We start from the raw sequence: 21,780 nt of genomic DNA, 5'->3' as shown, positions 1-21,780 counted from the left end.
AATCTCCTTCCTAAGGAAGAGTTTATTCCTTGATCTTTGGCTTCATAATTCTTCCCAGCAGCCTTTGTCAAGGGAGACAGTCACTTGAAAGTGGGCTGACTCCAATCTTCCCACTAGAAAAAATAAAAGCTCACTGGTTGTAAGTAAGCACAAATCCTGCCATTGCATAATCAAGTGTGTGGGTGGAAGCGTTCCCAATGAACAGTTTGAAAGGCATTTCTCTGAAGCATCCAAACCCCAACATTGCATGGAACTCAGATACACACACACACACATACACGCACGCACGCACACACGCACCTACATACACGCCTTTTGATATCCATGGTAACCAGGCAGGCTTCATCGTTAAAGAGAAAGATCAGTATTTCCATTGGAATATTTGGTGACCTGAATAAGCAGAGACAAGTAGGCAATCCTGCTACATGTTCCTTCTCATTAAGATACAGGTGTGCCCCGCTTTTCGAAAGCTCATTTTTACATAAACCACTTTGCCTTTACGAAAAACCTACATTAGTATCTGTTTTCGCTAATGGAAAGAATCCAAAGAGAATTTCCACTTTTAAGAAAAAAGGCGGGACTTCCCTGGTGGCGCAGTAGTTAAGAATCTGCCTGCCAATGCAGGGGACATGGGTTCGAGCCCTGATCCGGAAAGATCCCACATGCCGCGGAGCAACTAAGCCCACGAGCCACACCTACTGAAGCCCACACGCCTAGAACCCGTGCTCCACAGCAAGAGAAGCCACTGCAGTGAGAAGCCTGCACACCGCAACGAAGAGTAGCCCCCACTCACCGCAACTAGAGAAAGCCCGTGGGCAGCAGCGAAGACCCAACGCAGCCAAAAATAAATTTATAAAAAAAAAAGAAACAAACAAAGAAAAAAGGTGAAGTGGGGAGGGGCAGAATAGGGTTAGGGAATTAAGAGGTACATACTACTATAGAAACTAAATAAGCTACAAGGATATATCACAGGGATTACAGCCTACATTTTATAATAACTATAAATAGAGTATAATCTTTAAAAATTGTGAACCACTATTTGTATACCTGAAGCTTACATAATATTGTAAATCAACTATACTACAATTTTTTAATTAATTAATTAATTTAAAAAAAAAACAGACAAGAGAGGGAATACCCTGGCAGTCCAGCAGTGAGGACTCTGAGCTTTCACTGCAGAAGGCCCAGGTTCAATCTCTGGTCGGGGAACTGAGATCCCACAAGCCGCCTGGCCAAAAAAAAAAAAAAAAAGAAAAAACAGACAAGTGATAACAAGTATTGGTGAGGATGTGGAAAAAAACGAACCCTTGTGCACTGTTGATTGGTGTAACCACTGAGGACAACTGTATGAAGGTTCCTCGAAAAATTAAAAACAGAACCACCATATGATCCAGCAATCCCACTTCTAGGTATATATACAAAAGAAATGAAAACAGGATATCAAAGAGATATTTTCACTCCCGTGTTCATTACAGCATTATTCACAGTAGCCAAGATATGGAAACAGCTTAAGTGTTCATCTACAGATAAATGGATAAAGAAGATATCATATATATATATATATATATATATATATATATATATATACACACACAAAGGAATATTATTCAGTCACAAGGAAGAAGGAAATTCTGCCATTTGCAGCAACATGGATGGACTGGAGAATATTATTCTTAGTGAAATAAGTCAGAAAGAGAAAGACAAATACTGTACTGAATCACTTACATGTGGAATCTAAAAAAAACTGTCAAACTTATAGAAGCAGAGAGTAGAATAGTGGTTGCCAGGGGCTAGGGGTGGGGGAAATATAAAAAGGTTGGTAAAAGGGTACAAAATTTCAGTTGTAAGATTAATAAAATCTGAAGATCTAATGTAAAATACAGGGACTATGTTGATAACACCATGTTGTATTTGAAATCTGCTAAGAGAGTAGAACGTAAATGTTCTCACCTCCTCCAAAAAATAAAAAGATAAATATGTGAGGTAATGAATGTGTTAATTAAATAGATGGGGGGAATTCTCTCACAATGTATATGCATATCAAATCACCTCAATAAAACTGAAAAAAAATTTAAAGTAAGTATACACGTTCCATTTTTTTTTCCTCACATTTAGACGATGAAAAGTAGAAAAAAAAAAATCCTACCACCTACTAACAACTAGAAATGAATGTAACAAGAGACAAGAGTTGGGGGCGGGGGGGAGAAAGAAAGAAAAAAGGCAAAAAATGAAAGTCGTGTTCAGCATTTGTTTTAGAGCAAGTTGTAACAGAGGCAGCGAGCATCCCAGGCAGTTGAGAGTGGCACCACCAAATTCCTTCCCCAGGAGCTACACGCAGCATCTAAGTATCAAGCCGCCACAGCTTTAAACTGTGAGCATCTGTGCTTTTTCTAGATTTCCTTTGTAAACCTGTTAGCAAGATGTGTCCTCAGGTAATTGCTTCTTTGCTTTACGCCTTTTCGGCTTACAGAAGGTTTCATGTGAGAGCTCTACTTTCAGACAGCAGGGGAAACCTGTATTTTGGAATTTGACTTTCAATTCTAAACAGATCCAATTTGCTGCCATAGACTTGAATATCAGTGGCACCTCCCAGTCATGCTTTTATACCAATAATGCTTGTACTATCTTGAAATGCTAATGCCACAGGTGTTATATGAAACTTTGAAGAAGAAAAAGCAGATCAAAGACAGTCATGTCATACAGACAGGAGGGAGGCACAAAGAAAGGATCAAAGTTAGATTTCCTGTACTTCTTTACCCAAAATGAGGTCAACATTTGAGGCAAAACATCAAATATTAATGAAGATTATTTTTAGGTTAAGTTATTCCATCAAACACACCCAGCTGACAATAGAACCAATTCAGGCTGACACAAAGTTTATCAGGCAAAATTCATTATTTCTTTTCTGTTACCCTTTTCTTAAGTGCCAGTGGTAAGTGGAGATTTTTTTGTTATTTTTTTAGGGAGGGAAGTCTTAAACACCCAGCAAACTCCCAATTATTATGCACTTGTCATTTTTTAACTGGGTGTACCTGGCAGACACATAACAGTGAGCAAATCCCAGGTTCACTTTCTCATCCATTTATTCAACAAATATTTACTAAGCAGTGACCATGCAGGCACTATGCTGGGCAATTAGTGGTAAACAAAACAGGCATGGTCCCAGCCCTGATCCATGTTGTGGTTTTTAGTCTCAACTCTCACTAACCTTAGGCAAACCTCTTATTTCTCTGGCCTCAATTCTCTCATTTGTCAAATGATAACAAGAGATAATATTACTATTTTACATTTATTTTAGCGAGATATTCATAAAACATCTCATCTGAGCCTCACAAGTACCCTGACAGTTTGGCAGGACGGACATCACTGACCTCTGAGCTCCCTTTTAAATCTAGCATTCCATGATTCTACAGCCATTCCCTGAGGAGGACAAGCTGGAGTTATATAGCTTCTTTACAGAAAAAAGCATTTGACTCTCTTTTCCAGACTTTTCTTTGGAGCTTCATGAATCCTGAAGGACAGTTCTTCAGATAATTTCTTAAGCAAAAGAATTAACAATTGTGCTTTTTGTTAAAAAAAACAAAAAAACCAAAAGAACTATGCTCACCCCTGAAGTTTCAAGATCATATTCGTCAAGAAAACAAAGGAGATGGTGGACTTACCATCAGAGGAGGGCGGCGTGGTCCCCAGTGGTGTGGCTGGGGTTGCTGGAGCAGGGCCGACGGGGGTTGTCACCAAGCCCATTTCTGGATGACTCTGAACGAGAGCACAGATAAGGGTAAGAAAGAGAAAATCCAGTTCTGGGTATCCTCTGCTTATCCTTTCTGGTATTCCTGGCCTCATAATTAGACAGAAAGCTCACTGAGGAGGGACTGCTTCTACATTTAGTTCCTATGAGTACCTGATTACTGTTGATGCTTGCTAAACTCTAATGAGAAGCTCTGCAGGCTAGTTTTCTTTAAGCAACTAAGTTCCCATTACATAAGTTTTTCTGCAGAACCATATGAATAAAAAACTGGGATAGGGGCTTCCCTGGTGGCACAGTGGTTGAGAGTCCGCCTGCTCATGCAGGGGATAAGGGTTGGTGCCCCGGTCTGGAGCCTGTGCTCTGCAACAGGAGAGGCCGCAACAGTGAGAGGCCCATGTAAAAAACAAAACAAAACAAAAAAACACAGAATTATTCCACACACACACAAAAGGGCACTTGCTGTCCTATTTGAACCTATCTGAGAAGGGACTATTCTTATCAGATCAACCTAAAACATATCTACAGACTGTTCTAATGACCACATAGTTGACTAATAAATGCAGGTGAGCCAAGGAGATAACAGGTACTATAAAAAGAGCTATGCAGAGGGCAGCCTTCCCATTTCACAACAAACAAGAGCGTGTGGGGCTGGGAGGCAGAGACATGGGTGAGACATCCACTGGGGACCAAAACAGATAACTCCTCTTTCCCTTACCTTCCTTAGCCATCCCTGCCACATCAGCTCTTGAAAATTGGGCTGAGTGGTGGCTACTCCCTTCTCTTCCCCAACAACTTTACCAGATTTTACCCATCTCACTTCTTCCTTTAAAATCAGTTACAGAATTCAAAAAGCAGACAAGGAACACCCTGAGAATAGTGGGTAAAGTCTCATGTTATCAGTCATGAAAAATGATAAGTCCCTCTTAGCCAGACCCTCAAACCAGCACACTGCTTTTTGACCTTATTTTTTTTGTTACTGAAACTCAGTGGATCCCATACACATCTGCCCTTTGAGAAAAAAGCATAAGCAAACTTTCCTGTAAAAGAAACCTTCATACATATTTTAAACAGTCTGGCTTTAAAATAAAAACACTTTATCAATTTTTTAAGACAGCTTTCATGAGCATCACTCAAGTTTTCAACCTATTTAAGTTCCCTTCTGTACCAACTACCGAGGCTATCCCTTAGGCAAGTGATCCAGCACTCAGGATTCTATGACTTTCTGCTTTCAATATTTGTAAACTTTTTTTCTTTTTTTTGGTTAACAGCTAACCTTACGCTGCATAAGATATTTTGTACTCTTCTTCTTTGGACATGGGTAAGATAATAAGATAAGTGACGTGGCCTATTTTATCTCCGGTTGTAATTCCACAGAGGTTTAGAAAGCAGAAAGCCTGTTATAAAAATCCATATGGGCAGATAATACCAAGGGATTTCCGGTGAGCAAAATGAAGTAATCTCATCTCATTTGTTTAGCTGAATCAGTAAACTGGTCAAGACCATTAACTTTGCATGTTATCAGATCCATTTCAGCACCAGATGGAAACATACATATTTGAGGAGAGCATGAAGCAAAGGCAACTGAGGCAACTCTTTATAACTACCACTCACCAATGCAAAGTAGGGTTTACACGGCACAGCCATGTATGAAATTCAGGGAGAAAAAGAATTGAAGTTTTTAACATAACCAACCTGGGCTAACACTGTGATAAAGTTCCGATTTAAATGAACAGCTTCGTAAAGTGCCAGAAGGATGGCCTCGTTGGTTCTAAAGAAAAGGAGAACAAATTGGAGAGTTTCTTATAATGAAGAAGTTAAAAGAGTATAACCCTCAAGGTAAGATTTCACTCCAGCTCCTCACTATAAATCCCTTTGAGTTTCTAATGCTCCCTTTATTTCCTTTTGGGGCTTATGTAAAGGGTATACAGTCAGAGCTTTAACTTTAATTCCTTAGAACTAGTTCTTATCTACTTCATTCACTATTTCCCCCTCTCGCTCTTCCACCCCAATCCAGTTAAGTCTTTAACTGGCTCAGACACCAAGCCCTCTTTCATTTCATTCCAGAGACAGCTGGGAACCGTTTTTCAGCTTCTTGGGGCTCGTTACATGTGACTGAAGCAGAGTTTTCTAAGGTTCCATTATTGTTTAAAACTCAAGAAACAGCTGATAAATCACCAAAAAAGTTTGAATCTATAAAAGATTAGCAGAGGTAACGTTTCACACTTTCATATCCAGTGAGAGCCCACACTAACGTTCAAGTCACCGCACAAGGACGTCAGCCACTTACTGCACTGAGATTTTCTCATGGGCATCTGCTATGAACATGCTGCCCACCTGTGGAAGAAAAGGGGAATTGCAGAGTTATAGCAGGGAAACGTGAGAGGTGCTCTGTGCCTACAAGCCTTTAATCAGTCAAAAAACAAGCTGCTTGGAACCCTGGCCCACCAGTCACACACAACAAAACCAGTTCACTTTGAAGATCTTAAAATAATCATAAGTAATAAATGAAACAATGAGAGCTCCCCTAACTTGTCTTTACTTAAAGGGACTTTAAAAAGCAAAAAAACAATCCCACTACTTTTGTCCAGCTCTCCTTTTTAATGCATAAGTTTAGTAACCACTGACAACAAGTAAACGGCAACCTAAACATCCTCATCACTTTGCATCTGCCCTTGAATTTGCTTATTTGAAGTCAGGAACTAACTCACAAAGAACAAGGAAAGCAGGCTGTTCATCCAACACAGAGCCATCTTTGGGGGAATATCCGGATTTCAGACCAGAACTGTCTAAACGAAACCTACCGTCCATCTTTTACATCATAAAACCTTTTGTTTGTGACCTAGCTAGGGCAGTTGAATAAGTAAATGGAGTAGATTGCCTCCAATATGTGTGATATCAGAGGCACTGAGATAGATGCCCATCCATCTAAGAATACCTTTTCCACCTACTTATTGATGCCCAAAACCATGCAGCTGGAGCTTCATTTATTTGGTAGAAAACCTTTTCTTCTTGGCTAGAAGGCAAAGGTCCCTGGGAGCAATATAACTATATCTAATTCATCTAATCAAACACCAATACAGCACTCACACTGCTCTGACATCTGAGGGATTATCCATTTGTGCTTCAGAGTAAAAGAGTTTATCAAGTCCTTTCCTTGACAGTAGGCTCTGAGAACGAAGAAGGCATAGATATTGTGGGGGAAAAGTTGCCTTTTGGGGGACAAGATGGGGGGACTGCTGTTTCTTGCAATGAACTCAAAATCTGTCTTGCTCTAGGGCTGATTACTTGAATACTAATGCCCAAGAAGACAGACTTTCTGAATCTAAGTTCCAAGACTCCTAGATTTATATCTTAAAAATCAGTCCCAGATTATCTGGCCTAAAATGCCTATCGTGCTAAGGTTGAGATACCTTGCTCAGGAGTCTTGCAAACTGAACCAATAACTTTCCTAAACTATGGACCTCTCAGCCCAGACCTTAAGCCTTTAGATGAGTGGCTCAGATCACTGCACCAATCCCTCGAATCCAGGACCAACTACAAGAGATGAAGGGGCCACTGCAGACAGCCAAGGATCACTCAGGGTTGGACTTGGATCTAAATCCTCCTATTCTGTGTTCCATAGCATCAGTCCTCAAACAGAGCCAACTCTTTAGGAAGCAAAAGTCTGGCTTAATATGAACGCTTTGTTTGTTTTTGTTGTCTTTAAAAAATTGAATTGATTAATTGGAAAAAAAAAAAATTCTAACCCTGGTGGTCCAGTGATTAAGACTCCATGCTCCCAATGCAGGGGGCCCGGGTTCAATCCCTGGTCAGGAAACTAGAGCCTGCATGCCACAACTAAGACCCAGGGCAGCCAAATAAACAAATATTAGAAAAAAAAATAAAAATAAACTTCTGGGGCTTCCCTGGTGGCGCAGTGGTTGAGAGTCCGCCTGCCGATGTAGGGGACACGGGTTCGTGCCCCGGTCCAGGAAGATCCCACATGCCACGGAGCAGCTGGGCCCGTGAGCCATGGCCGCTAAGCCTGTGCATCCGGAGCCTGTGCTCCACAACGGGAGAGGCCACAAGAGTGAGAGGCCCGCGTACCGCAAAAAATAAAATAAAATAAACTTCTGAGTCTAAATTTGTCTACCCCTGCAGATCTCATATATTTCTGAGCAGGAGAGAAAAAACAAGTAGGACTTACCATATTTGTTAAAGCAGAGAAAAAACCGCCTTGGTGTTCTTCTTCCTTGTCTTTATACTGCCTGAACAAAAATAACTAAATTCAACTTTAGTATTATTTATCACGTGTCTTTGTCCTTGGCATACCAAGTGGTAATCAGAGCAGCTCACTCGCAGAATTCACTGACTCCAAAAAACAAAAGCGTTATGACAACCCAGCCACTGCAGTTTCCCCTGCAAGCTAAGAGGCACCCATCTGCTCTTGAGGTAGCGTGTACCAAAATGCCCAGCTACTTCGGGAGAGTCTTAGAAAGCAAGCTGCAAAAGTGTGAAACTGCTCTAACATATGGCTGATCCAGTTATTTCCCAAACAGACTATTACTTGAAAAGTGTGACAGTAAAATTAAGGCTGTAACAGTGAAAATCTTGTTTGTTTTTGAAGGAAAAGGAGGGAAATCTGTGAGCTAAACTATTTGTGGAGATGGGACAGATTTGAAATCCCAATACCCAATCGTGTATAAGCAAAGTCTGGAAAGGAGTAAGAAAGATCCTGCCTGGTCCTTGCCAGGATTAGATACACTTCTGGTTTCCATTCACTGAATACCAAATCCTTCCCCATCCCCAGCAAGAGGGAAAGCAAGCATCAATGAAAAGAGCCCCCAGAACAGACAGGGACTCTAGGAAGCTGCAGTTGATTACTGATGAAAAAGAAGTATCTGTCAAACTAGAACTAATTCAGTGCTTTCTTTTCTTTTTTTTAAGCATACAAAAAGCAGTGTTTCACAACCTTTTTTACATAGAAAACGGTATTTATATGATACATTGGGCTAAATGGAAGAGCCTGCTTATGGCTGGAAAACTAGTTAAAATGCTCTGCAATAAAATACCAAAGGTTGCATAAGAATGTTTGAATGTAAGAGTTGCTTAAACAAAAGATGGACACTAACATGGTGGCTACTTCTCCCCAGTGTTAAAAACAACTGCTGCTAAAGCCATCAAGCCCAGCTAGAACAAATGCATCTGCCAGCAGCTGTACCTCTAAATACTCTTCTAGGATAGGTAAGAGACGTTCACCCAAGAACTCTTAACAAACCTGTTTCCTACTCAACCAATTCAAACGAAAATTAGACCCTTCCCTTCTGGAAAGGTGGACTTACCTGTTATACTCAGATAAAGCTTGAGCAATCACAAGCCCCATTCCCTAGAGAGAAAAAAAAGATAGCACAGGTGAAATAAGGGGCTGTTGGTGATACTATGACTAGACCACAGAAAACACTAATTACAGTGCCATGATCCAAGCCCAAGAAGTTCTACCTGAAAGTAGGCAACAAGGACAGGAATTCTGAGAGACATTGTCAAAGGATCAAAAGGAACTTCTTTGGAAAGATTTTTCTGATCTAATTATCTTACTTAAGGGTTCCAGATACAATTAAAATAGAGTAACAAGGGATGAAACAGACCAGCTCAGACCACTGACAATTTCACTGGGATAATTTTCACCTCAAAAGGAAAGAGTGAGTTAGAATCTTCAAACAAAAAGCTCTCGAATGTCTCTAAGACAACCCATAATAAAAGTGACGAGTCCCACATTAAATGAAGGTGCAGGGACTTCCCTGGTGGCGCAGTGGTTAAGAATCCGCCTGCCAATGCGGGCGACATGGGTTCGAGCCCTGGTCCAAGAAGATCCCACATGTCGCAGAGCAACTAAGCCCATGCGCCACAACTACTGAGCCTGTGCTCTAGAGCCCATGAGCCCCAACTACTGAAGCCCGCACACCTAGAGCCCATGCTCCGCAACAAGACAAGCCACCACAATGAGAAGCCTGCACACCGCAACGAAGAGTAGCCCCAGCTCGCCACAGTTAGAGAAAGGCTGGGTGCAGCAACGAAAACCCAACGCAGCCAAAAGTAAAATTAAATAATTAATTTTTTTAAAAAAATGAAGAACCTGTCATTGCTTCCCCAACACTGATTAAAAAAAAAAAAAAGAATCCGTCTGCCAATGCAGGGGACACGGGTTCGAGCCCTGGTCCCGGAAGATCCCACATGCCGCGGAGCAACTAAGCCCGTGTGCCACAACTACTGAGCCTGTGTTCTGGAGCCCGCGAGCCACAACTACTGAGCCTGCATGCCACAACTACTGAAGCCTGCACGCCTAGAGCCCGTGCTCCACAACAAGAGAAACCACCGCAATGAGAAGCCCGCGCAACCACAACGAAGAGCAGCCCCTGCTCACGGCAACTAGAGAAGGCCCGTGCACAGCAACGAAGACCCAATGCAGCCTACAATAAATAAATAAATAAATTTATTTTTAAAAACAAAGACAAGCTACTCTCAGGCCACAGGAAAACAGGAATGTAATGGGAAGAAGCATCCAATAATATCAATTTATTAACTTTCCCCCTAGAAACTGCTAAGCGTATCACAAAGATCAATTAAGGCCACAAGGATGAATCATGTGTGCTTTTTTTTCAGAAGAGAAATTAGAAGAATGAAGAGGGCAAGATGGAAAGAGAATAAAGCCAGACACCTGGTCATCTTCTTCCTCCCTATATTCAGAGATCAGATGTTATTTCCCAAACCTCCATGGATATACGTAGCAGATATATATCGTCCTCCATGTTTCAGCTTCACCAAGGCAGGCTATAAATATAATCTGGATGGTTCTACAAGAAGAAATCTCACAACATTGAGTCATCTAAGCTTTTCTTTTTTTTAATTTCAGCTTTATTGAGGTATAAGTGACACACAAAATTGTAAGATATTTAAAGTGTACATCATGGTGTGTAGGGCGCGGTCAGCTAACTGCTACGCGGCAGGAAGCTGAAATAAGCTGAGTCATCCTTCCTGTGGCCACTGCGCTTGCGCTAAGTATACTAATGAGGTTTTAAAGCAGCGACCTATCCGATGCTGGCTCACAAGTCGCACCACCGGCGAAAGCCAATCACAGAGTGACACATGTTCTTAATCCCTATATAAGCAGACTGCTATAGGATTGCGGGTTCTTCCTTCCATCTTTCTTCAACCAAGCTGTGCTCCAATAAAGTGTGATACGAGAAGAATCTTGCGTGTGGCGGCTCGTTATTCTGCTGGTCGGAAGCGGCCCGCCGCAAGTGGTGCCGAAACCCGGGAACTTCGCGCCCTGCATGGAGGACCGATTCAGAACTCGACACACGGAGTGGTAACCGTCGGTGAGTAGTCCAGTCAGGTATGTTTTTCGGGGGTTTGAAGCCTGAAGTTTTTACTTTCGCTTTTGTCCTTTTAGTGTTTCTCATGTTTTTCGTTTGCTTGTGGCTACGGTGCCACCAGCCCGATCGAGTGTGTCTTCCCTGGCCGATAGATAAGTCAAGCATTTTTGGGAATAGTTCGTCCACGGAGCCTACAACTGATTTTCATGAGCCTATTCAAGCCCTTTTAAGGGACCGAGGGCTAAAGCTCTCTCATAAAACCATAAGTAGGCTGCTCCAAGATATCGAAAGTGCCGCGCCGTGGTTTGGGGTATCAGGCAGCTTGACTGTTCCGTCATGGGAAAAACTCGGAAAAGACCTAAAGGAGTGTAACACAAGGGGAGAACTTTCTCGAGGCGCTCTCCCCTTGTGGAGCATGATACTTTCTTGCCTAAAGGAAGGAAAATGTGAAGAAATTATTCAACGAGGACGCAAGGCTCTTAGCATGTTGTCAAGATAGCGCATCAGAGAATGAACAAACAGGGACTACGGTAGATAGGCCTGAAATTATGAAAAGAGAAAAAAGAAAACAAAAGGAAAAGCAAGAAACGGTGCCAGGATTATATCCAATCCTAGATGAGTTTAAGGAATTATATTTGTTTCAAGATGAATTAAATCCTAGAGAGGAGGAAGATTTAGAAGGAGCGGCCGCGGCATATGAACAAGAGCGGTATGGGCATTGGTACATGCCGCCACTCGCTAGCCCACCATATTTTAATCCTGCGGAGGCTAGAGCTTCCGCCCCTGATATCTAATAGAGGGATAAGACGTAAGTTATAAGGCATGACCGCCCCTATAGAAGCCCGCGGAAATTTAAACCGCCGAGGCTTGGGTTTTTCTCAAGGGTCACTGAGTTTATGATTACATGGAGGACCACAACACCTGTGTGGGTACCTCAGTGGCCTTTGTGAAAGGAAAAGCTGGAGGCGGCATCCAAACGAGTGGATGAGCAGCTACAAGTAGGGCATTTAGAACCCTCCTAGTCACCCTGGAATAATTAAGAAAAAATTAGGGAAATGGCGTAAAGATTGTTTCTTTTCTATTCCTTTGAATAGTCGAGATAAAGCCCCTTGTATGGAGTTGCTTGAACAGGCCTTAGGCGTTTTGATTAAATATTTAGGGAATAGGGGATTATTTCTTGCTCCCGAGGGAATACAGAAGGGAGTTGTTGTAAATTTTTTAGGAGCTGCTGTACATGGGAATAAGATAGTACCTCAAGAAATTGAGATTGGGACTAATTGCTTAGAAGCATTGAATGATTTTCAAAGGTTACTTGGAGATGTGAATTGGATTCGGCCATATTTAAGTTTTAACCCGCTTGGATCTAAAACCTTTGTTTAGTGTATTAGAGGGAAATCCTGATCTTAATTCCCCACGCCAATTGACCCCAGAGGCATTCCAAAAGCTTTGCTCTTTTTTGTCAAAAAATGCAGGTGATTCATATTACAGGCTTGCCCTATAATCCACAAGGCCATGGCCGACGAAAAGCCCAAGGAAGGAGTCAAGACTGAGAACAACGATCATATTAATTTGAAGGTGGCGGGGCAGGATGGTTCTGTGGTGCAGTTTAAGATTAAGAGGCATACACCACTTAGTAAACTAATGAAAGCCTATTGTGAACGACAGGGTTTGTCAATGAGGCAGATCAGCTTAAAGAACTCTTAATAAAACAAAAAGGGGGAATCGCAGAGAACTGTACCCCTAGACAGAGACTTTCACTTGAAAGAAACCTCTGCTGAACGCCATGTGGCAACAAACCATAAAAATTATGGCAAAGTGATGTGGAAAGATGTGTTGTCCAATCAATGGAAGGGCCCGGATCGTGTTATTACTCGATCCAGGGGATCTCTTTGTGTCTCCCCACAGGATCAAGATCCGATCTGGGTGCCATCAAGACTGACGAGAATTGTTGAAGAAAACTTCAGAGAAGATGCTGAGCTGGATGTTCCTGATGATTCTTAATCGAAGTCTTTGTATTAGTTGGAATTCCACAAAGGATTATTCAGATTGTGCAACTGAGTGCTGCCGGGCTGGAGCCCGTTGCCTTTGGAGATTTTGCCTCTTGGCTCTCTTCTGCCTTTTCCTCCTTTGGGGAGTGGGTGGGGGTAGGAATCTTTGGAGTCTGCTGTGTATTTGGGATTATGCTGTGTCTCTGGTTGGTCTGTCGTGTGCGCATCAGGGCACATCGAGATAGGGTCCTGCCCACTCAGGCACTTCTGGCTATTAAGGAAGGAGATTCTCCCGCAGCCTGGCTCTCCGCCCTGAATAATTCGAAATGATTGCCCTTGCACAGAGAGGCCTTGTCGCCATTGCACCTCTATAGGGAGTCATCCATTGTCCTGATTGCCCTTGCACAGAGAGGCCTTGTTGCCATTGCACCTCTATAGGGAGTCATCCATTGTCCTGATTGCCCTTGCACAGAGAGGCCTTGTTGCCATTGCACCTCTATAGGGAGTCATTCATTGTCCTGATTGCCCTTGCACAGAGAGGCCTTGTTGCCATTGCACCTCTATAGGGAATCAGCCATTATTCTGAGTCAGCCTTTGCACCCTGCAGCCCTTGTTGGCATTGCACGCAGGAAGGTGTCTCAAACATGCCAACGGAAAACTGCCCTCGAACAGTGAGCACATCATGAGGTGAACACTTGTACGGGCTATGTTCTGCTTGGTGTTCTAATAAATAAAAAAGGGGGAGATGTAGGGCGCGGTCAGCTAACTGCTACGCGGCAGGAAGCTGAAATAAGCTGAGTCATCCTTCCTGTGGCCACTGCGCTTGCGCTAAGTACACTAATGAGGTTTTAAAGCAGCGACCTATCCGATGCTGGCTCACAAGTCGCACCACCGGCGAAAGCCAATCACAGAGTGACACATGTTCTTAATCCCTATATAAGCAGACTGCTATAGGATTGCGGGTTCTTCCTTCCATCTTTCTTCAACCAAGCTGTGCTCCAATAAAGTGTGATACGAGAAGAATCTTGCGTGTGGCGGCTCGTTATTCTGCTGGTCGGAAGCGGCCCGCCGCAATGGTGATTTGATATACCATCTAAATCTTATTCTTGGAAATGTAACTTCTTGACTCTGTAGGATAATCAACCTCAGCACACTACAACATGAAATATAACTGACCATTTCATCATGACTAGCAAGCAAATATCCCCTCACACCTTCCTTCCATGATGAGAAAATAGAAAACAGTAAGACAGTAGCACTGATGCTCTAAAAAGAAATACCTATTCCCTCTTTATAGCCAGATGAAATTAACACACTAGCTCTCTACTCTCTGTTCTAAATATCTACTAAAAGTAAGGCCACCAAAGGCAAGTAATTAAAACAATACACAAGGATCCAGATACTCACATTGAGCGTGGCTTCATCATCCACAATAGACAGCTTCACAATATAAGGATTCACAGACTATTAAACAAGAGAAGAGACTCCAGGTGAGTGTGACCTAGTTAAGAACCCATTAGCTATTTAACAAAGTGTTGACAAAAATGCTTCCATAAGGTGCTCTCTCTAGAGTGATGCTCCTAATACCTATGCCCAACTATCTTGCCAGGTGACTTCCTCCATTTCCAGTAAATCTCTCAGTGTGCATGGGCATTCACCAAGCATGCACAGATACACACACACACACACACACACACTTCTGTTCTACCCACATTTTCCTCTAGACTGAATCAGCTCAGGCCTATGTCTGCCACTTCTCCCATCTTTCCCTCTTATTTGTTTCTAAGAAGTAAGTGAACGCTCCACAACACTCACTTTGTCCTATCTTGCCAATAATTTACTGAGTCTATAGGGACAGCTGTCTTTTGGGGTGCATAAAAGCTCCCTTGCCATAAGGCACAAATTTATAAGTTGCTAACTTACACTCATCCCAAAGGCTCCCTAACCATTCCACAAACTATATCCAAGGACTGATTCACCCACCCGTAAAACAAAGCCACCTTGGGGGTGGAAAGTGGCAGCTGCTTAACAGCCAGAGAGGCCATTTATAGATCCAATACCCCAATAACACTGAAGGGGAACTGAAAAAAAAGATGTAATTACCCAAACTACAATCTGGTCAGGACACTGGGATTTAATGATTGTCCCATCACTTAAAATATTGGAAGATTTCTTGAGTTTTTCCAGATTCAATCTCAGCTGGGCAGCATACGGAAATATATATATATTTAAACTCATTAAGCAACTGGGCCATCTCCTACCAGTGGGATGAGAACCAATGACGTGCTCACCTTGAAAACAACCCCTGCGTAGTATGTGAGGAAAGACCTACTACAGATCAGGCACCAATTCTAACCCAGGGGAAGCTAGAAACAATAGTTCTCAGATTGGCAGTTCTTACAGCAACCAAGAAAACATTACTGAGAAGCTTGGAAACCCAACTGAAAGGTTAACCCCCCCCACCCCACAGACTTTATTAATCAAGTTTCTGAGGGCATCTTTCGAATGCTAACTGGGAATAGAGAAGGAGAAGCTTTGTTTTTTTAACAGCCCAAATGTTTACAAGGTTTTCTACAATACAATTCAAGGAGGTAAAACTCACTCCATTCGTTACTTGATCTGACAGAGGAAGGCTCTCAATACTTCTTCCTATAACTTAACAGTCAAATCCTGCTGACGCTACAGACTTCAGACAACGTCCAAAGCAAGTGGATCCTTGGAACTGAAAATCAGCAGTAGGCTGACCTTGAGATGCCATCAAATGAAAACAACAGTAGAAAGAACAGGCCACTGTCTCTTGGCACAATTTTTGAAAAGTCCTAGTTATCACCTTCCCAAAAGTAGACTGTCTTAAGTAATAATAAGGACCATCTGATTACCAAGAACAGCCTATGCATTAGCAACAGTTGAGGAAAAGGCAAGGTGGCTAAAATCAAGGATTTGAGTTCTAGATCCTCGACTTATTGTGACAAGTTAGGCACGTTAATAAACCTAAGCTCCATTTTCTCATCTGTAAAATGGGGAAAAATGTTTTCTTCCTTGGGGTTGCTATGAGACTTAAATCAAGTAAAATCCTTAGCACAGTATCTGGCATATGATAAGGGCTCGATTATTGGTAGCTATATTTTTTTTCCTTTGACATTTTTATCACAGTCAAAGGAAGATCTGTAGGGAAAAAAGAGAGAAAGAAAAAGAGAAGGAACAACTTACAACCAGACATAATAAACAATTTTGTAATTTCTGGGAAACATCATGTTCAGGGCAGCAGTTGGGGGCTGAGTCACTTCATCTCAGAAGACCTGGCCAACCCAGAAGGCCAAGATCTTAATGCTGTGAAAATTTCTATTCTGTCAGACACTGATTTTCCTTAACACTATATACCTGTTGTGGTCATGTTTTAAAACTCAAGGCAATCTACTTTTCATCAGCAAGACAGGATTACACACTCAGTCAGCCTTCACAGAATCACTCTAATAGGGTCCAGCCTTTACTTGATCTAAACCATACTTAACAAATTTCATTGCTCTTCCCTAGACCTTTTTTTTTTTTTGGCCTCCTCTATCTCTTGAGATGAAATTACTAAAATGGAATGCATTATTTGAAGTGAGCAAGAACTACTTCCATTCCTTAAGTCCAACACCTAATCTCTCTTCTCTGTGTTTAGCTGGACACCAAGCCTCTCTGGTGCTCTCTGCACCTTTCTGGAAAGGTTACAACTTACCCCACTGGTCATGGGATCGATTGTGGTGGTAACTAGAATGTTGTTCCCCCTAGCACACCCTCTTGTATTTTGCATAAAACTTCACCAGCTTTTGGTTTTGCTATGTTCATCTGGAATTCCTCATGCTCCTATCAAAAACCTTCCTGCTCCATGGTCACCAGGTTTCCTTAATGGTTTCTGGTTTTACTTATATCAAAAGCTGCAAAGCCCAGATAAATTATGCCTACCAGCTTGCCCTCACCTACTGTATTAATTCTTCTGGGGTTTCTGACAGACTAGAGATGCATACCCCACTCAAGAAATATGATTTTCTCCAGTTCCTTGGCCATGTCCAATTTTTCAGGCTGACATTTCAGAAAGTCTTACTGGGCTGAACTAGGGCTCAGTTCACATTTAGAGAAGCCAAGCCATTGCCTCAGAGTGGCCTACATCCAGCAGAATGTTCCAAAAATATTCATTACTGATGATGGCTCTTTCCTTTCACACACTCGCTTTAACTACCTTCAGCATTTTTCCTCAGCTATTTTTCCTGCTGTTGTAATAAGGCCCCAGAGGCTATTACACATGACAGAGATCAAAATGGCTACCATGCCTGCCCTTCCAGAGCACCAGCAAAACAGGTGTTGGTGATAAATTACTTATTTATTAGTAGCTCTGTACACCATTTGTCAGTTCCTCCAAGACAATGAAAGCGATCAATTCCTGGGATTTATAACACGTTAACATTGCTCCACATATTCCAGTCCCTCTTTAAGTATTCCTTTCTCACAGCCAGCCTTTCTTTCATATCCCTATTTATAAGAATAAGCTCCATATTTTATGTTACCCATCACTTTTGACCTGGCTAGTAATCATATCAAAAATCACTAAGTGAAGATCCAGAAGCTCAAAAATGAAAACATTCCCTCCAGCTGGCCCATTTCTCATAGTATTGCTACTTATTAAATGAAGAAAGTCAAGTTGCCTCAATGCAGCTCCTGACTTCTGGGTTCAGTAAAGTACTCCTAGTGTCCAGGACCCAGTGCCAAGTGCTCCCTATTTCTACAAAGCAATCCCCAGTGAGGTCCCTGGTCTTCCCTAAGTGGCCCCCTTCTTTTTCTGTGTATTCTACCTTTTGAGGGGAATCAAGTAGATGCACCAATCCAAGTATAAATCTCTGAGTTCACCTCTTTATCTCAAAACCTATAAATCTATCCCTGACTAATTCAGAGGCAAAAAGAACTCCAGAATTAATATGGATAAGGCTCTGTCTTCAACTCCCATCAAAATCAGAAAGAGCCCCCAAACCAACAGTTGATATTTATACAAGTGGATTGATTGCATTGCAGAAATCCAATATATAAGTCCAATATTTCAAAATAGATGCATTAGGTCAGTGGTTCCCAATCCTGGCTGATCATCACGTTCAAAAGGAGATATTAAAAAAAAAAGAAAGATATCTAGGTCTCACCCCCTAAGAGATTCTGATTTGGTGTGTAAAGAGTAAGGCCCAGGGACTTTCCTGACGGTCCAGTGGTTAAGACTCTGTGCTTCCACTGCAGGGGGGCATGGGTTCGACCCCTGGTCAGGGACCTAAGATCCCACATGCCACACAGCACAGACAAATAAGTAAATAAATAAATAATATAAAGAGTAAGGCCCAGAAATATCTTCTTTTTAAAAAGTAACTACTGAGGGACTTGCTTGGTGGCGCAGTGGCTGGCTGCCTGCCTGCCAATGCAGGGGACACGAGTTCGATCCCTAGTCCGGGAAGATCCTACATGCTGCGGAGCAACTAAGCCCACAAGCCACGACTACTGAAGCCCGCGAGCCACAACTACTGAAGCCTGCACGCCTAGAGCTCATGCTCCACAGCAAGAGAAGCCACCGCAACAAAGAGTAGCCCCTGCACACCGCAACTAGAAAAGCCTGCACGCCACAATGAAGATCCCGTGTGCCGTAACTAAGACATGACGCAGCCAAATAAATAAATAAATATTTTTTAAAAGATAACTAGGTGATTCTAATGACAAGCTGGGTTTGGGAACCATTACATTAAGAGAGATTTACTCACTTTTTTAGAAGTTACACCACAGGATTCCTTTAAACAGCTATATCCTCTACCGCAGGCATCTAACATAGGACTTCTAGAATTGGTTTATCAAAATTAATCTATAAACCATTTACCAAGAACATGTCTTCTACATTAAGCAAAATCCTCTAGGAGTGGCCACATTTAGGAAGATTGTAGAAAGGTAACAGCTCTCCATTAAGGGACCCACTTACCTCATATTTTCTGTAGTTCACCAGCAAAGCCAAGAGGACTACGGCATCATACCCATGTTCCCTACGACTTGGCGGGTGGGAGAGTATCTGTAACCAGAACCAGAAATGGTGAGAGTGCTTGAGGAGGTGGTTTACCCAAAAAAGAAAGAGGTGACAAGGGAACTGACCTACCTGTAAAATTGCTTCAAATATGCTGTTGATCATTACATACTCCAGGATAGTGTTCTGGCTGATGTTATCTGTCACCTGAATATAATAAAAGGCTATTTAAAGTCTATACTAAGACACTCTGATATCTCATGTATATCTCCTCACCTAGTATCTAAGAGAAACAGAAATATTAAAACATTCTACTAGATACTTAGCAGATCTTAAAGCACTCCCAAAGCCACCTGAGCCTGAATAGACAAGACACTAGAAGGGTAAGAAATTAGCAAATTAAAACTTCCTAAATCTTTGAACTTCTCCTTGTTTCTCTCATACCCTCACAAAAGCATTTGCCTAACAGTTTCTTGGGTTTCATTCCCCAGATGCACAGGAAGAACTTTATGATCCAGAAGTCTTCAAGCAGTGGCAGGGAAAGGAAACCACCTGAAGTAAATGAATAATACCCTACCCTCCTCCCACTAGAAGGTACAGGCCAGCTTCCAGCTATAAAATCAAAGTCAGAACAAATAAAAATATTCAGAATCACAAAAACTGTTTCCAAATGAGACCTGACGAAGGGCAAAATCTAACAATCCAGACTGGTACAGGTTAAAAATGTCAGCAGTTGCTCCAAAGAGCAACTTCTAGGAAGCGAAAACCCATACAAATAACTTCCTTCTACACAAACACAACAGAGTGATGTAATGGCCCAGTAGAGATTTTTTTTCTCTTTTCCTTTCTAACTTTGGGCTCAAGAATTCAAATTTGCCCCTGCTGTCAATTTACACCCTTGACAAAGAAACATATAGGTAAGTTACTTACAGTCACTAAGCAGAGGAGAAGTTTCAGACATAAGCTCTTTAGACTTTCAGAACCTTCTGCACAAAGCAATGAATCCAAACTCTCCATCAAGTTCTGAGAAAGAGAACCATTAAGTATTAAACCATATCAAAGAACATCTCCACCATGTCTTTGTCAAACTCAGGGTTACGTTATGTAGGGTAATGTGAATAAAATAAAATGAAGCAACCATATCATTCCCTTAGGCCTAGGCCTTGCAAGACTAGACATAAAAAAGGAAGACTTCTAACTAAGTCTAGCTATTTTGGGAAAAATGCCTTAGAACAACCACACAGAAAAATAAAGAATTTACTATTCCAGTAAATGAATGTTTGCAGCCTATCACCCTCATATAAACCTTCAGATTAGAATGAAATTTTTTAAAAGATTAATAACAGTTAAATAATATACAAATTAAAAACAATAAATAATAAACTAAATAAAATTAAATTCTATTAAACAAATTTTAAATAATAAATTAAACAAATGATTAAGTTAAAGGTTAATAATAATGGTTAAACAGCTAGATATGTTTCATTATTTGATAAGAAAGCATATCACTTGATGCAGGCACACTGAACAAACAACAGAGAGATAACATCACTACTATCTGTTCACTGGCCATATGCACTATCCAACAAAGCTAGCTCATATCCATCCTGGTCGCTTCTACTAGACAATGTGATTAGAGTTTAACACTTGTACTAACAACCAACTGTTTTATCCAATGTAGTCAAAAGATGAAACCTTTAGATACTACAAGGAAGAAAAAAAGAAATATTTTACATTAAATAAAGGAGGAAAACGAATGGAGAATAAGGAGTTAGCGGGACATCCCTGGTGGTTCAGTGGTAAAGAATCCACCTTACAATGCAGGGGACGCTGGTTCGATCCCTGGTCAGGGAACTAATACCCCACGTGCCATGGGGCAACTAAGCCTGCACGCCACAACTACTGAGCTCTCGCACCTCAGTGAGAGAGCCCGCGTGCCACAAACTACAGAGCCCACGCGCTCTGGAGCCTGCGCGCCACAACTAGAGAGAGAAAACCCGCAGGCCACAACTAGAGAGAAGCCTGTGCACCGCAATGAAAGATCCCACATGCTTCAACGAAGATCCCGTATGCTGCAACTGAGACCCAACACAGCCAAAAATAAATTAAATAAATAAATAAATAATAAATAAATCTTAAAAAAAAGGATTTAGTGTGCTGGAAGGTCAAGTGAAGGTTCAAAATAAGCTACTTCAGGTCAATTCAACAAATATGTAGTAAGAGTCTACTATACGCTAAATATTGTGCTTTCAAAGAAAATAAGAAAAAAATAAGACAATGACCCTTGCTCTCAAGGTGTTTTTAGTCTAACAGGAGAGAAAAACAAATAAACAGTTTAATGGTTACTATGACAGTAATATATATGGAGGAAGGGAATTAGCTCAGAAGTTACCTATTCCAGGACTCCTCAGGGACAGGCTGTATTTTGAAAAATCAGTAGGAATTAATTAAAACTTGAGGAGGAAAGGAATTCTAGACAGGCATTAGCATGATCAAAGACACATGAAGAATGAAATGGCCCTGGACATGCAGTTGGAATACAGGCAGTTTGTTATTATAGAAGTATAAAGAGTGAGGCACAGTGATGAGAGATGCGATTTGAGAAATAAATAGAAAGAAGATCATAAAAGTTTTATACAGCTAATGAGGGAGCTTGGTCTTTATCCT

The 21,780-nt window shown here is 41.6% G+C and overlaps 1 protein-coding gene across 3 annotated transcripts in view; it reads right to left on the bottom strand.

Annotated features, from left to right (window-relative positions):
* Nucleotides 1–21,780, bottom strand: part of ARMH3 (armadillo like helical domain containing 3) — a 176,497-nt gene that overhangs the window by 124,752 nt on the left and 29,965 nt on the right. For all 3 annotated transcript variants that reach the window (XM_060034211.1, XM_060034210.1, XM_060034212.1), the window contains exons 6-14: nt 20,044–20,136; nt 19,246–19,320; nt 19,075–19,161; nt 14,496–14,552; nt 9,070–9,113; nt 7,935–7,995; nt 6,036–6,082; nt 5,441–5,516; nt 3,663–3,756 (exon numbers count right to left, since the gene is read on the bottom strand). In XM_060034211.1, coding sequence (XP_059890194.1) covers nt 3,663–3,756; nt 5,441–5,516; nt 6,036–6,082; nt 7,935–7,995; nt 9,070–9,113; nt 14,496–14,552; nt 19,075–19,161; nt 19,246–19,320; nt 20,044–20,136 — 634 coding nt within the window. The remainder of the gene's footprint in view (nt 1–3,662; nt 3,757–5,440; nt 5,517–6,035; nt 6,083–7,934; nt 7,996–9,069; nt 9,114–14,495; nt 14,553–19,074; nt 19,162–19,245; nt 19,321–20,043; nt 20,137–21,780) is intronic.

The sequence above is a fragment of the Delphinus delphis genome, chromosome 16, assembly GCF_949987515.2.
Source record: "Delphinus delphis chromosome 16, mDelDel1.2, whole genome shotgun sequence".
Taxonomy (NCBI): Eukaryota; Metazoa; Chordata; class Mammalia; order Artiodactyla; family Delphinidae; genus Delphinus; species Delphinus delphis.
Note: the sequence above shows the minus strand (reverse complement) of the source record. Positions and strands in the feature narration are given on the sequence as shown.